This window comes from Cydia pomonella, chromosome 4, assembly GCF_033807575.1.
Source record: "Cydia pomonella isolate Wapato2018A chromosome 4, ilCydPomo1, whole genome shotgun sequence".
In the NCBI taxonomy this organism is placed as follows: domain Eukaryota; kingdom Metazoa; phylum Arthropoda; class Insecta; order Lepidoptera; family Tortricidae; genus Cydia; species Cydia pomonella.
Window position 1 is genome coordinate 1424119 of NC_084706.1, and position 23952 is coordinate 1448070.

General features: G+C 36.3%; 1 protein-coding gene across 1 annotated transcript in view; it reads left to right on the forward strand.

Annotated features, from left to right (window-relative positions):
• The window catches only part of LOC133516818 (TWiK family of potassium channels protein 7), a 45522-nt gene extending 31856 nt beyond the window's left edge, over nucleotides 1-13666 (forward strand). Inside the window, exon 8 of the mRNA XM_061849804.1 lies at nucleotides 8593-13666. Coding sequence (XP_061705788.1) covers nucleotides 8593-8754 — 162 coding nt within the window. The 3' untranslated portion in view covers nucleotides 8755-13666. The remainder of the gene's footprint in view (nucleotides 1-8592) is intronic.
• The last annotated feature ends 10286 nt before the right edge of the window (nucleotides 13667-23952 follow it).

The window sequence follows — 23952 nt, forward strand, 5'->3', positions numbered from 1 at the left end:
GCATAGATATACTTCATGTCGTTGTATGTTTTTTTCATTACAATCCAACGCGTAGTTTTAAAATGAGAACGCAACTCCGTTTGTATGGGAAGGTGAAATTCTGTCGAGCTAGCTGCGGACTCTTAAACACGTTGACAAAGATGATTTAGCACAATTCCGCGAACAAATTCTGGAACGATCATTCACAGGAAAGATAGATAATTGCTTAGAGCTTCGGTAGAAAAGTGGTAGGGATCACGCAAAAGATGAATTAGCAAAATACTGCTACTGACATCGTTATTCATCGCTGGTCGTTGATTTACATTAAAAACTTGTTCCCGACCTCATTATGTCTGTCATTGAAACTTTTACTTAAATTCGTCGTAGTATTTTACTTTATTTTAGATCCGTATAATAAGGTCATTCTATATTTAGTATTGTCGGAATTTACCTCATACTCATGTCGACTAAAATAAACACGGCAAGTAACACAGAATGCAAGTGATATTTTTACTTCAATAATACCTACAGCGAACATTTTCATGAGCTAATAGCAGATACCAGTACATATTTCAAACGAAGAACCTCCATACCACACTGCGGTTCTCGCCTGCATTTTTACAATTTTTCCATTTTAACTTTATACTGCGTTTATGACTTCTAAACGGAAATTTCCTGGCCGCTTTCATATGCAGAAGATTTCAATTGAAACATAATAAATGTATATTTTTAGGCATATTCTGATTGAATAGCGCCATCTACATGACATTTGAAGTTAAAACTTTTTCTAAGGGCTTAAAATGCTTTATTTGTGCTTTAAATCTACTTTTGTGACTTTAACTGCGGTCAAGTACAATTTTACGTTTTTCAAACGCAAATAAATTACTGAAATGTAAATTGACGATTCTTGCGGCGTTGTATGAAGACTGTCAGTCTTCTGTATTAACTGAATAGGTAGGTATGTGTGATGATAGGGTACATTTTACGCTGCTCTTCTTATTATTGTTTATAGGTCGCGGAATATTGTGCCACTCTGGATGTTTTTTGTTCTTACGAGAGTGGCGATGGATTACTTGCAAGGCGAGGGAAATGCTGATCCAAGCTGACGCGCGTGTACGGATTTATAAGGCCGCGTCATTCTTGAGGCTCGTCACGTGTGCAATTTTCGGGAATAACAATGTGGTCATTTATTATTAGAGGAAAAATTACATGTGTACGATTTATAGACAGACCAGGCTAATTTTGCACCGACTTTTGACGGTTACGCTGACAACAACATACTTTGTCATCGCAAAGTCTGTGCAGTGCATGGCGCATGGCACACTGCATCCGATTCGCACGTCGCTCCGAAGTTTGAGCGAGACAACGCTATGCGCGTATTATAGCGACATCCCGCTCGCACGTCAGAGCTACGTGCGAGACTGCGAATCGGATACATGGGTGCCATACGCTTTAGCGTGTTCCGATTCTAGTGAACGCTGAGAACTGAGCGGACGGCCGTGCGTGCCCGGGATCTCGCATATCCTTGTCATTATTATGATGAAATATTTTTAACAAATATATCTATCGATGAGTTCCATCAGTAAAATTACATTACTGACGCATTTTTAGAATTCATTTTCATGTTTAAAAAATAGTTACAATTGTTTATCATCACTGACAGGACTAATGTAGTCAGTGAGCCTGACATCTAGCTGATAGACCTATCGCAGCGCCGGGCCGTACTCGTCGACATCACGTACTCGTAGACTTGGTCCACGAGATAACCGCCATGTGGGATGTTGACTCGAAGATCATTGTTCCGAAAGTCGTATCAGCGAACGCGAATAGCGAAGAGTCTCATTCAACACCTAGAGAGACTCTCACTGGGTGGTTGGATCAAGGGTCAGATGCAGAAGGCGGTAATTTAGGACACGGCGCGTATAGTACGTCGGTTCCTCTCTCTGCGGCCCTGATCACCGGCAGCTTGGGCCCTGCCCCGCTGCTGGCAGCACCCTAGGTTAGGTTTTTATAACATGTTCATATATAATTTGTATGTATTATTGTCAAACTTTTATATTCCAAATTTCTAATCTAAGAAGATAGATAATTAAAAAGAATAATACCTAATAAATTGTTTTGATCAAACATCAGTCCATAATTAAAAAGGTACAATAAATTTAATTAAATCTACTACTTTAATGAGCTGTTTAACACCAAACTTCGATCAGCTTACATTAGGCATATAAAACATAATCTTAGGTAGTCTGGATATTAACATAACCCACTGGATTCTCTTTGACCTGTGAAGTACTGACAGTAAGCACCCATCCAAAATGAAAAATACCTACCTTTTGTCAAAAATTCGTGGCATTTCTTTATGGCTATAATTCAACTTTAATTTCACTTTGCAGTCTATACCTGCCTATTGACTTTTTTGCGTAAATACCACAATGGTAAGCGTGACATTTGAATGCCTTTTTTATTTGCCGGAAGCGGAAATGAAAATAAGGAAGCTCCAGTATTGGCAGGCCAGCCATGCGACTACTATTTTTCTTAATGTGAATTACTTAGGCTTAGTAAGTTATTTGCTGGCTTTGCATAATGAGGCAGAATATATTTTTCACCACACCAGCTCGTAAAGGCTCTTTTAATTATTCAAAAACCGTTGAGAAAGTTGCATTTCATGCACAAGAGTGGAAAAGTAATTTGATGCAAATTTTGAGTTTCCTCAGATAGTCATCGTACAGTCTAACCGTTAGACTGTACGATGACTATCTGAGGAAACTCAAAATTTGCATCAAATTAGATTAGAATTACTACGTTAGACTCTAACGCAACTTGTTGCGACCAATCGCGCGCGTGATGCGAACTCATCAAGCAGCACGTTGTAGCGTTAGACTGCACGATTGGCGGCCCGATTCGAATAATCATTAAGACACATTTAAGATCTTGGAAAGATCTTTAAAAGATCGATAACTAAACATAATTGTCATAATTGACGTTTATTTCGATTCAAAATTCAAATTCAAAATTCAAAATTCAAAATTTTATTCTGCAAGTAGGCCTCAAGGGCTCTTTTACAAGTCAATACAACATTTATAGTAACATCATATAGTGACATGAAAAATACATAGCAACATTTTATAAATACAACAGCCAATACCTGGGTAAACATTACATTATAATAATCTTAAAATAAATAATTACTACAATACAATAGAGATGTATAGTCTCTATGGTTAAAAACACATTAAATCTGGAGATGTAAAAGGTCCCCAATGTCAGAGTACTAATATTAATAAAATTTGGAGGTGTAAAGTCTCTCCAAGTGTCAAAATAAAATTTATACTAAATAAATAAACCGCATCTGGACTGTTAAACTAGCAGTCTCATAAACTAATGCTACATTCTGTACATAACTAGTATGTACCAAGTCAAGTATATTATACAATATGACAGAGACGTATAGTCTCCACGGTTAATACATTAAGTTTGGAGATGTATAAGGTCCCCACGGTCTGAGAAAAATAATAATACACAATAATAAGATTTGGAGGTGTAAAGGTTCTCCAAATGTCAAAGAATAACAAAAATAAAAAATTGTATGAAATACATATTTCACGTCAAGAGACTGTTAAGCTAACAATCTTAAAACTAGTTCTACAGAATACATAACTACTATGTATTTAATATGTCAATGTCATCATCAAAATAACTAAAACATAACGAACATTAATACATAAGGTTGAACAGCTAGAAACAACAGCGCCATATGCCTCTCCGGGACACTGCACGCAAAACTATTACAGCTTTTGAGACTGGATACTTGGCTATGATTCCGTGTCTCCCAAGTAGTCATCTATTTTATAGTATCCCTTTTTGAGAAGTGCATTTTTGACGTATTGCTTGAATGAAGTATAGGGCAGGTTCCATGCCTCTAAGGGTACTTTGTTATAAAATGTTACACAGTTTCCCATGAACGATTTTTTAACTTTCTGTAGACGAAACTTGGAGACTACTAACTTATGTTTATTTCGCGTATTATAACTATGGATATTAGACAGTTTCTTAAAGGACTTTATATTCTTATGCGTATACACTACCACATCTAGTATGTATTGTGAAGCTACTGTGAGAATATCTATTTCCTTGAATCGTTCTCTCAGTGAGTCACGAGAAGCCATGTTATAAATGGATCTGATTGCCCTCTTCTGAAGAACGAAGATGGTTTCTATGTCAGCTGCTTTGCCCCACACCAGTATGCCATAAGACATAATACTGTGAAAGTAACTGAAGTAAACTAGGCGAGCTGTCTCCACGTCAGTAAACTGCCTGATTCTTCTTACTGCATACGCGGCAGAGCTCAACCTTTTCGCCAGGGCAGATATGTGAGGGGCCCATTGCAGTTTACTATCTAAAGTAAGGCCCAGAAAAACCGTATTCTCGACAAGGTCCAGCGTTTCGCCATTTAATGTGATGATAGTTTCAGATTTTCTTACATTCGGCAGCGAAAATTTGACACATTTCGTCTTTTTCGCATTAAGAAGTAAGTTATTTGCTGTGAACCATTCTAGTACCTTTTCCAAAGTTTCATTGACTTGGCTATAATCGCTCAGTTTCCTGTCAACTTTGAAAATTAGTGAGGTGTCATCAGCAAATAAGACTATCTCACATTTATGTTTTACAAGGTTCGGCAAAATTGAACCCTGTGGAACTCCGAGCTTTACAGTCATTCCAGTAGACTCCGTTCCATTTACAACCACTTTCTGAGTTCTTTGGTTTAAGTAAGACTTAACAAGGCTTAGAGCTTCCGTTGACATACCGTAGTGCTTCAGCTTGTGTAGAAGTGTGTCATGCTCCACGCAATCAAATGCTTTGGACAGATCGCAGAAGACACCTATAGCATCTAGCGAGTGTTCCCAGGCGTCGTATATGTGCTTGATTAGTACAGAGGCGGCATCAGTCGTCGAACGACCTCTTGTAAAACCAAATTGCTGATCTTGAAGTAGTTCATTCGAGTTGAAATGTCGAAGCAATTGGTTTAATACAATTTTTTCAAACACTTTACTGAGAACAGGAAGTATTGAAATAGGTCTAAAATTTCCAAGGTCATCTTTGCTGCCCGCTTTAAATAGAGGAATGACCTTACTGTACTTCATCAGATCGGGAAATACACATTCTCTAACACAAGCATTAAATATATCGGCCAAATACGGTGCCACTACGTCGATTACAGATTGCATGACTTTCACAGAGATCCCCCAAACGTCCTCAGTATTCTTTAATTTCAAGGACTTGAACGTTTTAATGATTTCATGGGGGTCAGTATATTGGAAGTATAATTCCATGCTGCATTTCTTGACATTGTTTGTATCCAAGTAAACACCAGCCTTTGCTACAGAGGAGTTCAAGTTCCGTGTAGCATCTGTGGCTATGTTGGTGAAAAAGTGTGTCGATTCCGCTGTGATCCCAATAAGATCTATCTACGATATTTCTAAGTCACAGTGACATTAGTTGCCCGAATCGAGCCGCTTATGTCAGTTATATTATACGACATAAACAATATCTAAATGAGAACTTATCTAAACCAGAACTTATCGTTATGGTATCTCATCCTTCGAAACGGGCCGTGGCTCGAATTCTTGTGCGTGTCACCGCTATACTAACCCAATTCTTATTGTCCATAAGGCCTGTCCTTGTGGTGAAAAATGTTGTGCTTCACTAGGTGGCAAAGTTTGTTTAACCCTCGTGCCTTGAAACCCTCGTCGCTACAATCAAGAACCATTAACTGCACTCGTGCTTCAATTTTGAAATCTTGCGCTTTCTCAGGTATGAATAGTTGAATATTAGCGCGAGGGGTAAACAACAACTTTTCCTAAATGGTCGCAAGCTTAGTTACGATATAGTTATAACTTTTGTCGTATGCGTTAAGTATAGATCTATTTTGAAGAATTTTTGACTCTTGGTACTCAAAATTAAGTATTTTTTCCTGTATAAGCTTTGACTACTCAGATCGTCTAGCATGAGTTGCGTTCTCGCGCGCGAGTCCATACTTGAGGTCGCGCAAGACGCATGGAGTCGCGCGCTTCCACTGTGCATCCACTGTGATATTGCACTTTTCCCGGTAAGAAAGAACGCATTTAGGTATCCCTGCTGATATTATTATCCCCATTATCCACACATACATACCTAGGTATACCAGTAGCGGCGCGTGAAAATTCTGGCTAGGCAACGCGGAACAAAAAAAACCTAATTTATCATTGTGTACTTTTTTTCATGATAAAAGTGAAACGTGCGCTAGGTGTATCCTTGGGCGCAACCTTTTGCAATTAGTGAATAACCACCTTTGCCATACTATTATACACCAAAACATACAAAATTTCACGGGCTTAGTAACTTTATGTATAAATTTGTGCACAAAACTAAATAAAATCATATAAAAACATTTAAAACTCTAATAATAACAACAAGCCTTGGTATCAACCGCGACGGGAGTGTTATCATAACATAATTCCATTTTCACCCACGAAATCTAAAACCTATTACTACAAACCTACAAACAGTACTTTCTTTGAAGAAACGTTCGTTATCATATAATTAAACTTGAGATGAGACTACATAAGATAATTGGATTTTGTATTAAAATGTATCTTTTTTTAAAAGGTTTTTACAAAAATTGGTATTAATGATAGTAAAATACAATAAAATTTTACCCATTTATTCAATTCAATGTTTTTGTATGGCAATATTAAGCATACGCGCGGCAAACGCACCCGATTCAAAATTGTGAAACATTACACTCCAATATAAATCTACCTGTTTGTATTTAAGGTTTAAATTAGAATGAAGCAGCATGGTAATATAACTGAAGTTATCGCGGCCGTGTACAGAAGGCCTACCACGTACCACGAAGTTCGCAAATAGCGAGCATCTTTCTCTGTCACCCTAATTACGCTATTGGAGTAAAAGAGAAAGTTGCCCGCAATTTGCGTACTACGGTGTTCGCGGTAGGCCCCTCAGTACTCGCGGACTTTATGAATATGTGCGTGCATTTTTCCAATATTAACCTTATAGTCTTACGTTTAAGGTTTTTACTCAAATGAATAACTCGATACAAGACCGATTTGCTTTGAAGCTCATTCACGCGCACTCTCTATAGCAAAATTTATGAGCGTGTGCGTGAGTTTTCGTATCTGTGTAGTGGCGCATGAATGAATAGTCAAGCTGAGCTTCTGTTCGCGCGCTCGCTATGATTAGTTGAAAATTAATCAATAGTGAAGCTTTAGTAAATCATGTTAACAATTCCAAGGTAATGTATTACGTAGTGTTTTCATTATGGATATAATTTTTTTACTTTAAAGATGATTTATAAGTTTGGTTTATGTAGCAATAAATTTTAGGCAAGCCGGTGGGAATCGAGTTGTATGGAGCCGCCGCCCCTGAGGTATACCTACATACAGGTCTACCGCGATATACTTTCATTATTTTATAACGACGTTAAATATGTGTACAAAACTCGTGAGCTTAAAGTGTTACAGTCTGAACTTTAAGATACGGCAATCATTGGTTAAAGATACGATATGGATTAGATGTCAGGGTCAAAAGTGACGTTTCTTCAAACAAAAACATCACTTTGGACCAAAGAAAATTTGAAATTTGTCAAAAAAAATGTTATAGCCACAGTAAATTTACTGCCATCTTTCGACACATTATTAATACTGTTAGAACGCCATTTGACTTTGGATTGAACCTTATTCTTTAACTGATATATTTTAAATTTGTTAAATATCAAAAAGTAGCGCCATCTTACCTCGCCTCGCTCGAATCCATGCCGCCATACCTTTGGCCTTTGGTCTATTAGATGGCACCATTGGCACCAGTTTTTCATATTTAACAAATTTAACGCATATCAGTGAAATAAGGGTGAAAGTCCAAAGACGTTCTAAAAGTTTTAATCATGTGTCGAAGGATGGCCGTAGATTTACATTGGCTACAAAGTTTTCTTTGACAGTCCACCTCTATTTCAAATTCTCTTTGCTTTTGACACTGACTTATATCCAATCCATATCGTACCTATCTTTAAGAAATTTTAAACGTATCTTAAAGTTCGAATCGGGTCGTTAGATAGATTTTCATCCATTAGTGATCGAGATCTGATCCAGTCGCGGCTTGCCGAGCACATTGTGTCGTTACTCGTATTTTAAGACCTCTCTTGGTCCACATAGGTGGTTGTATTTATTTTTCACTTAGCTTGGGTACGGTGACAGCTAGTTGTCATCTTAATACAAATTTGCGTTTTAAGGTTAAAAATTGTTTGGAGATTACGGCTGTCACCGTACCCAAGCTATGTGAATAATATTGTAGGATCCAGAAAAGTGCTGCGAGCGATATCAGAATGTGATCAACGTAAAGTTAGAATCAAATATACTTGAACTTGACCGAAGCTGATGTATTCCGAAAGTCTTGCGTTATTCTTTTTTTTGTTCACAGGTTATTTATTACAGATATTGAGTAGCAAGTAATATGATATATGATACATTAGCAGTACGTAGTAAATCATATCTGATCCTTCAATGATTGCCCCTTTGAGATGGCTAACGTATCACGTTCTCATGTAATCTCTTGTTACAGGTAACGATGCCTCGCTTCAACGGCAAAGACGGGCTCTCAGACAAGCGGCAGCTGGAATGGGAGGCGGCGGTCGAGGCCGTCATCAGGGACATCACCGCGCCGATGACTCACCAGAAAAAGCCCCCGATCGTCCAGATCGTCATATATGAGTCCTCGGTTTAGTTGTTCAGATTACTCAATCACTTGACTTTAACTATGAGTTGTTTTGGACGATAACGCTGGTAACTAAAGTAAAACACGTATGTAATAAGTTTTTTTTGTCAAAAATTGCATTTTTGATACCATCTTTTATCGCTGATTGTACTTTTTTCAAACTCGTCAAGGCAATTCTAATAAATCCAAACACGATTAGGTTACGTTGTTTTATCACAGAGTTCCAATGGCCACCTGCTGTGTCCATCATAACTTACTTACGAGTACATTTGTACTATGCGAAGTTTCAGCTCAATTGAATAATAGGCTATGGGTATAATTTTCCTTGCAAGATTTGACCCGAACAAAGATATTACAAATAAACAAACATTGCAAGTTAAATTAGTCTGTAACAATTTGGTAAAGAAATACTAATAAGTCAAATAAATATTAAATGACTTGGATTACCATAACTTTGGATAAATAGGTTGGTTACTATTTATTTATGAGTCCTCTGTTTAGTTGTCAAATTTAGATAACTAGGACGAAAATAGAGGACCCGCGCGAAATCGCCTTTACATTAAAATGTTATCCTCATTTCCCTCTCTGGATATTAACTTTATTGAAAATATTTTGACCCAATTTGTATATCAACTATAGCTATGCCCCTACGTTAGATTTTTTTTCTAATTTTAAGTTATTATAAGAGTTAGGGGCATTTAAAAAATGTTATGGAAACCGTTTTTTGCTTTTTTTTACAACATGTAATCAAAGAATCTAAAAAAGTCAAACGTATGGGGTATAGCTATTGTGAATATACATCAAATTGTGTTAAAATATTTTCCAGAATGTCAATATCCAGAGAGGAAAATGGGGACTACATTTGTATGGAAAAGCGACCGTCCCCTTTCTTAATTGCGGGATAAAAGCGTAATTTTTGAAATTTCAAGTAATAAAAATGCCACCGATTCTATAATTATATAGGCTATAGGCATATAACGGAAAGCAGAAGGCCTAGCACATGATTGGCGCGAGAGTATCTCGCGGCGAGATAGACTACCCGTCTTTTTCTAACTATGTTAATTAAAGAAGGACGGGTAGTCTATATCGCTGCGAGATACTCTCGCGACAATCATCTGCCAGCCCGGCAGGGATCGTTACCGGTAAGTAAAGCTAAAAATGCATATTACCATATTGTTTCATTTCTCCACTACCTAAAGGTTGTCTGGAAGAGATCGCTCTGTAGCGATAAGGTCACCTGTTGTTTACCTCTATCTTCATGTATTTTATGTGTTTCCATGTACATTTTTTCAGAGGCTGTGCAATAAAGAGGATTTGTATTGTATTGTATTGTATTGTATTAGGTATTCGCAATATTTCTTCGTTATTTTAAAATGTTATTTAGATTAGGACTATGAGTTAACAGAATAGCTGAATGAAATGCAAATATATACCTACATAAACGATCGAGTTGCTGAAAAATATAGGTTAATTTGAATGAAATATTTACCGGTATTCGATCCCTGGCTGAAAGATAGCGAGAAATTAGCAGTACTTAAATCCATTCCTACCATATAAAATATGAAAAAATGGTTTGGATTAAATTAAGTGTCCAATAGATCGACTCAGTCTATAAAGAAAGGACGCTCAGCATGAGGAATTTCGTACATTGACCTGTCTGTTTCTATCTCTATCAACTCAGATAGGCGTCATTATGGGTGGGTTAGCAAGCAGCAGTAGCAGTTTCTTTAACCTTCGAAGCATTCATTACGTAAATCTTGCAATCTGGAGATTGTATCATTTATATTATAAAAACTCAGTTGAAGACTAAGTACATGTACTTATCTCGTGGTGGTATTTATATAACAAGTACATGTAGTCCCAAGCATCAAGCTTACAATCTACATAAGTGCATTAAGAGCCCGGTAACGATTTTAGAGCAAAAATTTAAAATAGATAGATTTAGTCGTTGAAATTGTACACCTATTGTTACGTAATATCTAAATAACAAACACTGGTTTCTAATAGCACGTCTACTCATCTTGCTTATTAATAACGAAGTTGCAAGCGTACGTCCCCGGTAATATGTGACGAGAAGGGACAGTTTTTAAAAAATCATCAAAAAATTATGGTGGTAAATTATACAAAATGATGTATAAGAACAGTTTCAGCAAATGTTGTAGATTGTTTAATGTTTAAATATCAAAAATACATTGAATTTAAGTCGATTTTCCTCTGACGATTTATCTGTCACTTGTTTTGAAGTAATTTCTGGAGAAAATTGATTTCGTCTAACTTCATTTACACTGCTTCAAATTTATAATAACAAAAATTTGGTTTATTAAAGTTGAAGTGCAGGATATGTGTAATACAAAATAACCATTTTTAGCAGTCCATATTTTACGAAACTTACAAATAAGGGTTAAAATCAGTGCTTTACGCGCGTTTACCTAAACGTCCATCAGGAAAAAAATCATTACTAAATAAGTTAGTCTGTTTAAAAAATATATATATTCAAATGTAAGATAACAAAACGTGGTAATAGAAACAAAAGGTGAACAATTTCACTGACTAAATCTATCAATTTGACATTTTTGCGACTAAAATCGATAACGGCCTCTTAATAAATATTTGATTTTATGGCACCTAAATATGATAATACCCTTGTATTTATACGTTCTAAATTTCAAAACAACTTAGTCCCAAAATGCCTAAATATCAAATTATTTCCTTCTCGAAACTAACGAATATCGTAATTACTTTTACCTAAATGTCAAACAGTACCTATGTGTTTTGAAATGCCGAATTTCTAATGGACTTATAAATATATTTAGTTTAACTATGTCTTAAGTGCATTTTATAACCTTTGTCGTATGAACAATATTTGCTGGAGCTAATCACTGTTGTATTTGGTATACCTATTAAATTAAATAATTTAAAATTCCCCTACGCTATATCTTTATGCAAAAAAAAACCATTTTATGCCAAAAATGCCTTAAATAATCTCGGAAAAGAGGTGATACACTTCAAACCGGTGGATCGATTTCTATGAAAACTCGCTGTCACGTAAAAAAACCGGATGGAAATCGGCCCATCCATTGAAGAGCTACGATGCCACAGACATACAGACACACAGACAGACATTGGCAACAAACATTTCCCTCTTTTAGCGTCGGGGGTTAAAAATAGCACTCACTAATGTAGGTAGTTTGAGACATAGCTATTATGACATCACGTCAATTTGAAGTTTAGGCATTATAGGAATGTGGAATTTTGAGAAAAAATGTTACGCATTCTGAGATTCAGGGATTTTGTCACTTTTCCTTTTTGATATCTAGGAATTTTGGTAAATGGGTAAAAATGAATTAAGGTGCGATGAAACCAAAGCATAAATTAGCATCAAATACATAGTGGCGGCCAAAGTGGCCAAATATGCCTTTATACATAATTTTTTTTTGTTTTGTTTTGTCTGTTTTATGTGCAATAAAGTGACATACATACATACATATGCCGACCTTATTTGGATAGTTCCCCATTCGCTGGATTCTTGTTTCGCCGGATTCTTGTTTCGTCAGATTCTTATTTATATCCAGTGATCGGAACTATGGGAGTAAAACTTTAACAAAACTTGTTAAGCGGACATAAAATAGTGCATACAGCCCTAAAAATATGAATGTCCATAGGGATAGGAATAGTATAGTACTTACAGCCATAAAAATATTTACATTCATAGATATTCGAATATTTTTAAGGCTATGAGCACTCTTTTTACGTCCGCTTGATAAGTTTAGTTAAAGTTTTACTCCCATTGTTCCGATCACTGTTTATATCCTAGAAATCGGTTCCATTCATATTTTAAAGGGAACAGCGTTATTTTATTTAATAGATACAGGTAAGGTCACGATATTTCCATAGTTATGTATGTTTGATCTTCTGTAACTGAACAATTTCGGGCTAACAAGAATCCGACGAAACAAGAATCCGGCGAATCGGGAACTAACCCCTTATTGATAAAGTAACAAAGGTATGATACGATGTTACGAATACTTACGATACGTTTGGCCAATTTGTTCGTCACTATTTATATCTACTACTTGATACTGACTGTCTGTACATTTTTTTATTCAACAACAGCGTGGTCCTGACATCAAACAACATGGCAGCTAAGTGATGGAATATCGATTTGATGTCAGGTGCACGTTCGAATTGGCCTGCGTGTTAGCCAGCTGATCCGTTCGAGTTTTTACAAGTTTCCACATTCGCTGACGGCTAGTGTGTGATGTATTCGCTATATTTTTTAAATACATTTGTGTAGGTAACTCGATGTTTGGCAGTTGGCATCGGAAGTTGGTTTCATATTTGACAGACACCTACACTATACAAAAAGTGTCAGCTACGTAAAATGACGCAATTAGAGCGAGTGTTGCGCTGTTTTCTATTTTTGTTATATTTTGAAGCGCAAAATTCACATGCGTGAATAAATAACTGTTTACATTTGAATCTTTATTATAACTAGTTCAAACTATGTTTTGCCGGCAGATTCAACAATTTTGATCTTAGCGCAAACTATTGCTTGCGTATTGGTCCGACAGCTGGTAGACATTTTGGGGTAGGTATTTGAAAATTTATCTCATACTGCAGAACTGCAGACTGGCTTGGCTTGGCGGGGATGTAGCGTAGCTTATACATTTAAAGTGCCGTAAAAAATGTTTTTGAGGCAATCTGTAATATAAACAAGTTAGAATAAAAATATGCAAGATCATTAAGATGTGGTCTTTAATATTAACCAAATACCTACTCTAAAAAGTATACAAGCTCTTCTATTATGTGGTAAATTGGAACAGAGATCTCGTAAATCTTTATGTGAAGGATTAATATTTCTGTGTATACATTTTGTATTTGCAAATTAGTCGACGGTTAATAATTAAAATATCTTCACATGTTCTGTTGTTTTCTTTTACGTAAAATTGTAGCAAACAAAATTAATTCATGAACGAATTTAATCCTCATTTCAGAAGATATGTTAGTAAGTATGTACCTCTAGTAGGGTTCAAAACATTTTTTAAGATTTTCCCACGGGGCACCTTGATTTGTTAAACTCATAAGGGAACGTGCATAAACTGTAGGGGCCAGGACAGGAGGCCCCTGTTTATTGGCGCGAAGTGTATATGTTCAGTGTAAGCTTCCAATATAGCCCACAAGATGGCAGAAACTAAAATGCACAAGAAAACGTGCGTGAGCTAGGTGCGTGTGGGTGCTAGGTGCGGGGACCACCGATACCGAGCTAACATCGCTGGTTAAGATAAGTTCTTTACGTACTAAGTTTGTGAATAAGTCTGTATATTCTATAGATTACTTAAGATTAATTTTACCTACTTATCTTAAGTAAATATTTTTCATTTTCATTAATTTTATTTTTCATAAGTTATGAAGAAGAAAAGAAAATATTTTCATAATTATTATACCTACAACATTAAAAATTCTAAGTGGTGTAGCACCCCGTTTGTAGTTGAGATATAAGCTATAAAACTTTAATAGGTAAACAAAATAAAGGGGTGCTGCTTCTTCTGGCTAAAGTTTGAATTTTCCGTTACCTAACCTGAACCGATTTAGATAAAATTTGTTGTTAATGAAATTGTTGATGATTATTACCTTGACTAGATGTTAGGGTGGTTCACGTTTGTACTTTTTACTAGCCGTTCGCTTCAAGTTGGCCGTTACCTACCAACCCCCATCCTCGCCCCACCCCCTCTGACGCCTTATCGACTCTGTCACCACAGCCTTACAACTACTTTTATAAATAAAATAAAAAAACATTTATTTTTATTTATGACTTACATTTTATACAATCAACAACAAGTAAAGTAAGCATGAAAAATTAAGTACGAAATTATTTTTTGTCGACAGTAGGGGAGAGTGGGTAACAATGGATCACTTTTTTTTTCAAGCTCCACAAATCCTAAGTTTATGCGTAAATAATTAATCTATGATAATTAACCACAAGATATGTCCCTAATCTACAAAACCAGGTGCAATTATTGGTAAAAACGGCATAAATTTACAAGTTATAACAAGTTTTTTAAAAATTGGGAAATGATCCACTGTGACCTGTGGATGGGTCACTTTGGATCTTTTCATGGGTGACAGGGAATCGCTTGGGGTACACTGGATCTTTTAAAAAAAAGTTCAATAAAATACCAATTTTCTTCATAATTATTTATTTATTTATATTCTAAGACAGCCTTCTATCACAGTCTTATCAAAAATTAACAAGTCTTTCAAATTATGCTGGTATAAAGAGACCTAAACTAATCAACATTTTGTTTAAATAAACAACAGTTCTTCTCCTTTCATTTCCACAAAGTTCTCTTCGCTATTCAAATAAACATAATATTTACCTACTTCTTCAGTAATCATTAACAAACATTTTAATAAGAATTTTGTTAAATGCTAACTCAACTATTAAACATAAATATATTTACTCCTCGAGTAATCATTAATATAAACTTTAATAGGAACATTGTTGATATATCAACTATTAAAAATAAAAATTATTACTTTTTCAGTAATCGTTAACAAAAAATAAACTATAAAAACAAATATTTTCATTTTCTGATATCTCAAAATTGTCTGAGATTCGGTTTGAGGTCAAATTAAATTAGATTAGCGTAAATTAATGTTAGAAAGATCAACGTTAAAGTTGTACATGCCTTGCTTCCTCTTTGTAGTCCCAGAAAACGTAGGTTTTGGTAAAATCATCTTAATATCATGCAGCGCTACCGTGCCAATATCTGGCACATTTGGCAAATAAAATTATTTGGTGTTTTGTCAGATTTTCTAAGAAAACTGACTTCAGTCTCATTTTGTTTTTGACCAATAACTTTAGCCGCATAAAAAAATCGTTTTCGTTTCACTTCGAATTCTACTAAAATAAAATCACCTTCCACAGGCAAGCCTTTCAGTGCAGGAAAGTTATCAGGGTCTATCGTCATATTATTATCTTCTTCATCTTCAAAAGCTGCTTCTTCTTCAGAATAAATACTTATTTGATCTTCATCGTCACTAGAACTTTCTTGCAAAAAATTTCTTTTTTTTGATGTTGCAGATATTGGTATTTCGTACCCTATTGCAAGGCATTGTTACCTACGAAGAAGAACAAATCCATTTAAATTTTACGCTATTTATGTAATTTCCACTTGGGTCACACTGGATCACATTCCGCTGTGACCCAAATGAAAATTATTCACTGTGACCCATAGGCCGGTACGACACAAAAAAATATTTAAAAAATAACTACTTATACCCAAGCCAAAATTACATTACCCACAACGGATTTATCAAATAACAAGTTCAAAACATACGACTATCATTTATATTTATTAAAGGGTTGGGAATACGACAAATTTCTAAATTACGTAAAAAAATACTTTCGTACTTACCTACTGGTCTGCGTGTGACAGCACATGATTCCGCTCGGCGAGCGCGGCGGCGACTGGCGCGTGAGAGGGGGGTATCGACGAGCAGTAGCCACGCGTTTGCTTGTGTGCGTAAAGCATCAGACGTAAGAATTATAGCGAATAATCCGCTGTGACCCGTGATCCGCTGTTACCCACTCTCCCCTACTAGTAATTGTATTCGTACCTGTGATGAAGAATGAGATACGATAACGATAAGTTCTCATTCAGAAGGCTTAGCACATGATTGGCGCGAGAGTATCTCGCGGCGAGATAGACTACCCGTCTTTTTCTAACTATGTTAATTAAAGAGGGACGGGTAGTTTATATCGCCGCGAGATACTCTCGCGCCAATCATGTGCTAGCCCGGCAGATATCGTTTGTATGTCGTATAATTGACAGAAAGCAGCTCGATTCGGCCAACAAATGTCACTTTGACGTTAGAAATATCGTAGATAGATCTTATTGGGATCACAGTGGAATCGCGAAATAAACGTCAATTTTGACATGTCGTTTAGCTATCGATCTTTTAAAGATCTTTCTAAGATGTTAAACTTAATCATTCTTCGAATCGGGCCGGTAGTCATGTAACGGTCACCGACACGGCCAACTTGAAGCAAACGGGTAGTACAAAGTACAAACGTGAACCACCTTAACCTCTATAATCAACAATTAAATCAACAACAAATTTTATCTAAATCTGTTCAGCGATTTAACCGTGCAGAGGTAGCAGACAGAATTACTTTCGCATTTATAACATTAGTAGAGATCTAGGATAGTCTAAGTTTCCCTGTTTCCTAATTTTCGGTTTTAAATTCATAGATAGATACTGGATTTAACAAGAAACTGTATGCACTCAGAAAGTCATCAACATCTCATATTGTAAGAGCCACCGGAAATAGTAGACATACATTTAATAAAGCAACCCATTCCAACCGAGGCAATTTATCAGTATGAGCGTAAGCGAGGACCGATATAGGTCAAGAATAAAATGGGGCATTTATGCCCGAGTTATATACTCTGATTTTCACTTCGATTGCGAGAAAAATATACAGAAATATCAAATATTTTAGGTTTTTTTACCATATTTATTCAAGACTAAAGTAAACCGTACTCGGGCTCGCGCAGCGGGGGCGGGGGCGCGTCGGTCGCCAGCTGCATCAGGGGCAGTTTGTATGGCAGATGAAGGACTTTATTGCTTAGTCTATAAGGGTCGTAATATATGCTTTTACTTTATGCTCTAGAGCATAATAACTTGATAAGCAGTTGCTTATAAGCAGTGGCGGGGCAAGACCAAAAGTTTATGTGGGCAAGGTACATTTAGCGAGGCCCTCTGGTGGCGCAAGCAATAATTAACATTTTTACGTTGTGTCCAAGATATACTTATTTGAGGCGCGAGGCCCCTCGGACCGCGAGGCCGTAGGCGGAGGCCCACGTCGCCCACGCCTAACGCCGCCTCTGCTTATAAGCGACTTAAACCTGAATTTTACGGAGTGAAAACGATATTATCTAACAGTACTGAACCCCTAGTGTAAATTTATTCGATATCGAAACGTAACGTACGCGTTTGCGTCTAGTCTCATTTTGTATAGGATTTAGAAACAGCGCACCAAGCGGGACGTTTTGGAAACTCAAAATCCCCATACAAAATGAGACTTAACGCAAACGCGGACGTCACGTTTCGATATTGAATAAATTTACACTAGGGGTACTGACCTTCACTGTAATAAACTTTAGAAAACCATTTTCACTGAAATTGTTTCTATAATGGTTTGTATTCTCCTGCATGACTACCGACAATTAAGCCAGTGACATAATACTCTAACGTAACGTAAATCTCTTGCATGATAACGTGCCAAAACTGCTGCATTTTTTTTTCACATAACTCGTTTTACATTGTTTTGGAAAGTAACCTTATTTTACACACTATAAGGTACCATTTGCATTAGCAGGCTTCAATTGATTACGAGCGGGAAAAAGTAAGTAGTTTAATGCAAAACAGAGTGTAATGAACATAAAGTTTTCATTATTTTCTTTCACATTTTAAACGAATTTTTTTTGACTGGCAGTACTATGGGTATAGTAATAGGTACCTACGCTAGTATTATTACAGAAGTTCGTGATACTTATACGGGTCGCAGAATTTGGACTAATGTGCAATATGCATAGGTAAATTTGAGTATATCAATCATCTGAGTCATGGGTGTTTTCTATGTATTTAAGTATTTATAAATATTTATATATTATATATATATCGTTGTCTAAGTACCCTCAACACAAGCCTTATTGAGCTTACTGTGGGACTTAGTCAAATTGTGTAATAATGTCATATAATATTTATTTATTAATGCGTTCCCTTAGTATAAATAGGAAATATCCATATAAAAGTTAAAATACAAAATAGTTCTATCCATGTCATACATATATTTAAACAAACATTTCATTAGATTGATTTGACATTATATCATATTACACATTTTTATACTACTTACGAATATTTATGTACTTACTATAATTTAATGTAACTCATCTCCTGCCAATGCCTGTGAAGTCGTCTAGTAAATAGACACGCACAATGTTTATATTGTTTATCTTTGATCTCATCTCGTGCCATCCTGGATTATCGGAGTTCGGAGCATATGGCGATTATTTCCTCGAATATTAAGCCCTGGAGGTTTACTTGGCAAACATACCAGTTGTTAATATGCAAATCAAGAGTCTAAAATTATATTACAACGCTATAGCAATGCGGATTTAATATTAAACGTGTCACTTTTCCGCTCAGTACCCCTAGTGTAAATAAATTCGATTTTGAAACGTGACGTACGCGTTTGCGTTTAGTCTCATTTTGTATGGGTTTTTGAACAGCGCGCCAAGCGGGACGTTTTGGAAAGTCAAAAATCTCATACAAAATGACACTTAACGCAAACGCGTACGTCACGTTTCGCTGTCGAAAATATTTACACTTAGGGGTACAGTACCCCTAGTGTAAATTTGATCGACATCATAACGTGACGAACGCGTTTGCGTTAAGTCTCATTTTGTATAGGATTTTGAGTTTCCAAAACGTCCCGCTTGGCGCGCTCTTTCTAAATCCAATACAAAATGAGACTAAACGCAAACGCGTACGTCACGTTTCGAAATCGAATTTATTTACACTAGGGGTACAGTACCCTTTGGCAAAATGTTGTTTCGTTATTTTAGAAAAATGAATTTATTTACTTAATTAAGGCTTATCAATACATAGTGAATGTCAAAAACTACCACAAGTGCAAACCCTACACCACAGCTCCGAGAAGATACCGGCGCAAAATCCTCGACGGGATGCATTTTTAAAAAAATATACATCTTATCTTAAAAATAGGTACGTAAGTAGTTCTTCCAGAAAACAAAAGTAAAGGAAATTAGACTTCTACAATAGAAGAAATAGGAATATTTATATAAATCTGACTGATTGATAGCTAATACCTACATACAATATTTGATGTGCTTTCTTACCTGCTCTGTACATTCATAAAGGTCTTCAATTTTAAAGGAACATAATGTGTGCTCTTACCTGATGTGAAATATATCTCAGGATACACAATATTTTACTTAGTTTGAAACTTCCATCAACTATTTCCAGATGAAATCTTTCTCGTTATTTATGTAAGTACCTACTGCACTTTGGTGCACTGAGCACTATTGATGTCTGTAGAATAATATTTCTCTAAAATATTGAACAAAGGTTGAGGTCATTCCTCTCACTTGATAACGTACATATAAGTATATACCTATCTCGATTCCGAGCATTTGTAAGCAAATCTGAAGCACACCAATAATTTATTGTAAAATCTTACTTTAATTTACTTAACCTACTTTAAAAGGTAAAAGTTGGCTCGATAGAGTAGGTATAACGATATGTGAAAAGTGATAACTATATCGATAAATGCAAGACAACAGATATTAATAGAATCAGTAATGAATAGAATCAGGCGTTACTTTGCGGAAATCCATACTAATTAAAATGTTATATTTATTTGCGTATTTATTTTTGCGGCGGTTGCATGTAACAATACGCAAGTAAGTATAACGGGTTAGCACTGATTGACTAGCACGTTATCTTTAAGCGGATTAGCAAAGTAATATTTTTTAGGGTTCCGTAGTCAACTAGGAACCCTTATAGTTTTTAGGGTTCCGTAGTCAACTAGGAACCCTTATAGTTTCGCCATGTCCGTCTGTCTGTCTGTCTGTCTGTCCGAGGCTTTGCTCCGTGGTCGTTAGTGCTAGAAAGCTGAAATTCGGCATGGATATATAAATCAATAAAGCCGACAAAGTCGTACAATAAAATCTAAAAATTTAATTTTTTTGAGGGTACCTCCCCTACACGTAAAGTGGGGGTGATTTTTTTTTTCTGCTTCAAACCTACAGTGTGGGGTATCGTTGGAAAGGGCTTTCAAAACTAATAGGGGTCTTCAACAAACATTTTTTGATTATGTGAATATATTCGGAGATAATCGCTCCGAAAGAAAAAAAGAATGTGTCCCCCCCCTCTAACTTTTGAACAATAGGTCCAAAAAAAATTAAAAAAATCGTGAAAGTAGAGCTTAAGAAAGACTTTAAATGAAAACTATAGCGGACATGATCACTTTAGCTGTTTTTGAGTTATCGCAAAAAGTTTCCCCTTCATAGTAAAAAGACTAATTAGGTACTGATTATGCAAATTTGCCTATTTGTTTAACTCGCGTTTCATCCCTTGGTTAACAATTTACTATACGTTAAGCTCCAGTTTAGCTTATTGTGACGGAAGAGTAATTACGGAACCCTACACTGAGCGTGGTCCGACATGCTCTTGGCCGGTTTTTTTTTGTTTTAATTACAACAGATATAAATTTAAACTAAAAACTAAATTACAAAACTTAAAACCTAGATCTAAAAATAAAATAAAATAATCTAGTAGTCTTGAAATACTAAAAACTATCCCGCTGCGGCGTGGTGCCGTAGATGCTAGCAGCTTTTCCTCGCTGTATCGCAAGACTAATTATTTGAGCGAGGAACCTGCCAGCTCTGCGGTCACCGGTGACCTCTGTGGTCTCGACGCCAAAAGGTCGTCATTGTATTCGGCGCCGAGGCCCTTATATTTACTTTTTTTTAATTCTTCGGCCGCGGTTGCCGCCGCGCCAGCCTTAACAGTAATGAGAGAGGCTAGGCTGGAGATGACACGGGGCTAGGGTGTCGACACAGGTAGCGTCCCACACCAGCACCCGTCCCATCTTCCACGGTATTAGTGTCCGGTCTCTTACCATCATTTTTTGAGTAGAGCTGGCACGTTGACGCTGGCAAGAGACCGGCGGAGATGTCGTTGAGCGCGGAAATTACTGCGAAAAGGTCTTCTAAATCAGTTCTTTAAAATAGAGTAATTGAGACAGAGTTGGCAATTGAGATAAAACGTATCCCGCGCGATAATCATTTCTTCTGCCGCAAGTGATATCGCGCGTTACGCCATATCTTTTTCCCCTTCTAATTTCTTGACTTTAGGCCCCCCTTTAAGAGGATCTCCTTTCATCTTTAATGCACTTTATAAGTGGCTTGCCTTAGCAGGGGTACTACCGTATCCGTATCCCCCGCGGGATTAAATTAGATCCTCGTATTTCTTGCGCGTGTCAACAACAAATGAAATAACAGTGAATTATAAAGTAAAATCTTGGCCAGAGCACGGAATTCAGATGATTGCAGTGGTTTGTTTTGTTGCTTTCTAAGAGAACATATATTGTGGTAATGCTTCTTACAGTTCCCCGTATTTTGATTTTATGGAGCTATAAAATATACCTCGATGTTTCTGTAATATTATAATTTATTGTGTAAACGCTCCCAGCCGGCGGCGTGCGCTTGAGTGCCGAACCTGATGCGTACAGTCGCCATCAGATATATCGTAGCGGCCAAGGTGCTCATAAATATCTGAACATGCCCTTATTGTCAAGGCGTTTGAGTGCGTGTTTAGATATTTTGCGTACCTCGGCCGCTTCGATATATCTGATGGCGACTGTGCAAATAAACGAGAAGAAAATATGAATGGGCTTGTTAAGGCGCTCTTATAGACAGATTTTAGGTTTTTGAGGGGGTGAAGCAGACGAAGTGGTAAAGCAGGCAGGCGGGCGCCCCGCGCGCCGCGCTCGCAGCAAGCCTACGTCCTTATTCTGACGCCATCCGTATTCTGGTTTGTTAGTTCTGGGATCTTTTCCGGAAATTTATATTGATTATGATTTAAACTTAATGAAATTAAAAATTAGATAATTATATATAATACTAGAGTATACCGCGGCAAATTGAGAATCTAGTAAAATGATACCAAATCGTTTTGTGTCGAAATAATATTACTTACTAATTCAGACAAAAGTTACAACTGTCTGCTTTAAATCATATATAGATACCTATTCAAAACTTAGTTGACCTTAAAAATGCAATAGAAGTCAATTTCGGGCAAGTAGTGAAAAAAGGAAGAATACTAGCAAAGCTAAGTAATTTGTGGAAGTGAACGTAAAAAGGTAGCATGTTTTTGCTGGTATTGAGATAACTGAAAACATAAGCATAAGGTATGCACAAGCATATGTAGCTCCAAAAAGTAGATAAATTATGCTATCTTCTCAAAAAAGAACCATGACTCTAACTGTAACGACTATTTCTATATTATTTTTTGAATTGACGACAATGAAGACGATTATAAATTTTAAATGCAAAAGTCGAGAAAACTGCTATTATTATTTATTATTTAAAGTTTATAATGGCAAAAATGCACTTATACTACTACTACTACTTCGAAGTTATATAGTAATGAGTATAATTGACTGACTTTAATTAATGTCTAATAAAGAATCAGTCTGTTGTCTGTCTACTCTGTCTGTAATCAAATATTACAAGTATATTTGACCCACTGAGGTTTCAGATGAAGTTGAAAATCTGCATACATATGTAAGTAGGGTGACAATGAAATATTATGGTACCATCGAGCTGAGCTGATGCATGAGAGAGGAGGTGGCCATAGGAACTCTGTGTCAAAATATCGCAACCAAATTGCGTTTGAGGTTGTTAGAATTGTTTCAATGAGTATTATTTTCCTTTGGAAAGAAGTATAGTTAAGACCTGTTCCGTAAAGTTAATTAACATACAAAACTTTCCGATGAACAAAATTATTTTATCGTCAACTATGTTATTTATCCCTTCAAGTGGTGGCACACCACTCACGGGTCGATGCGATAGCCAGAAAGCTGTCGGCCAACAGAGGGTGGTTAGTGAGGTGTTGCCATATTTAGTGGCAAAATTAAAGGCTTTGAAGTATTTTTTTTTTTTATATATTTACGCTCTTCTAGCGCCCAAAAGTAGCTAGCAAGTTAGACAAGGAAAACATACATACACACGCTTGTTAACGCTTGGTTGCTAAGGACCGTTCATCCGGGATCGAACGTCTAGGTCGAGTTCTGTCTTGATTTTTAAAGAGGTTATTTTGTAAATACACGGTACCCTCGAGGAAACGGAAAAATTTTAACAGTATATTCCGGATCGTATTTAGAGGCAAAAATGTCATATAAACTTTTTTAATTCGCCTAGTTTCAGAGTTAATACCAATTTAAAAAAATATTTTTCGTTGTGTTTTAGTGCATAACGCCTTTTTGATGGCTATGTCGCCAGTCGCCACTTTGGGACCTAGTCTAGACTACCTTCTTGACAGATATCAAAGTCACAAGGTACCATTTGAATAGACTAATTTTTACGAAAAAAAATGTACCAATTTATATTA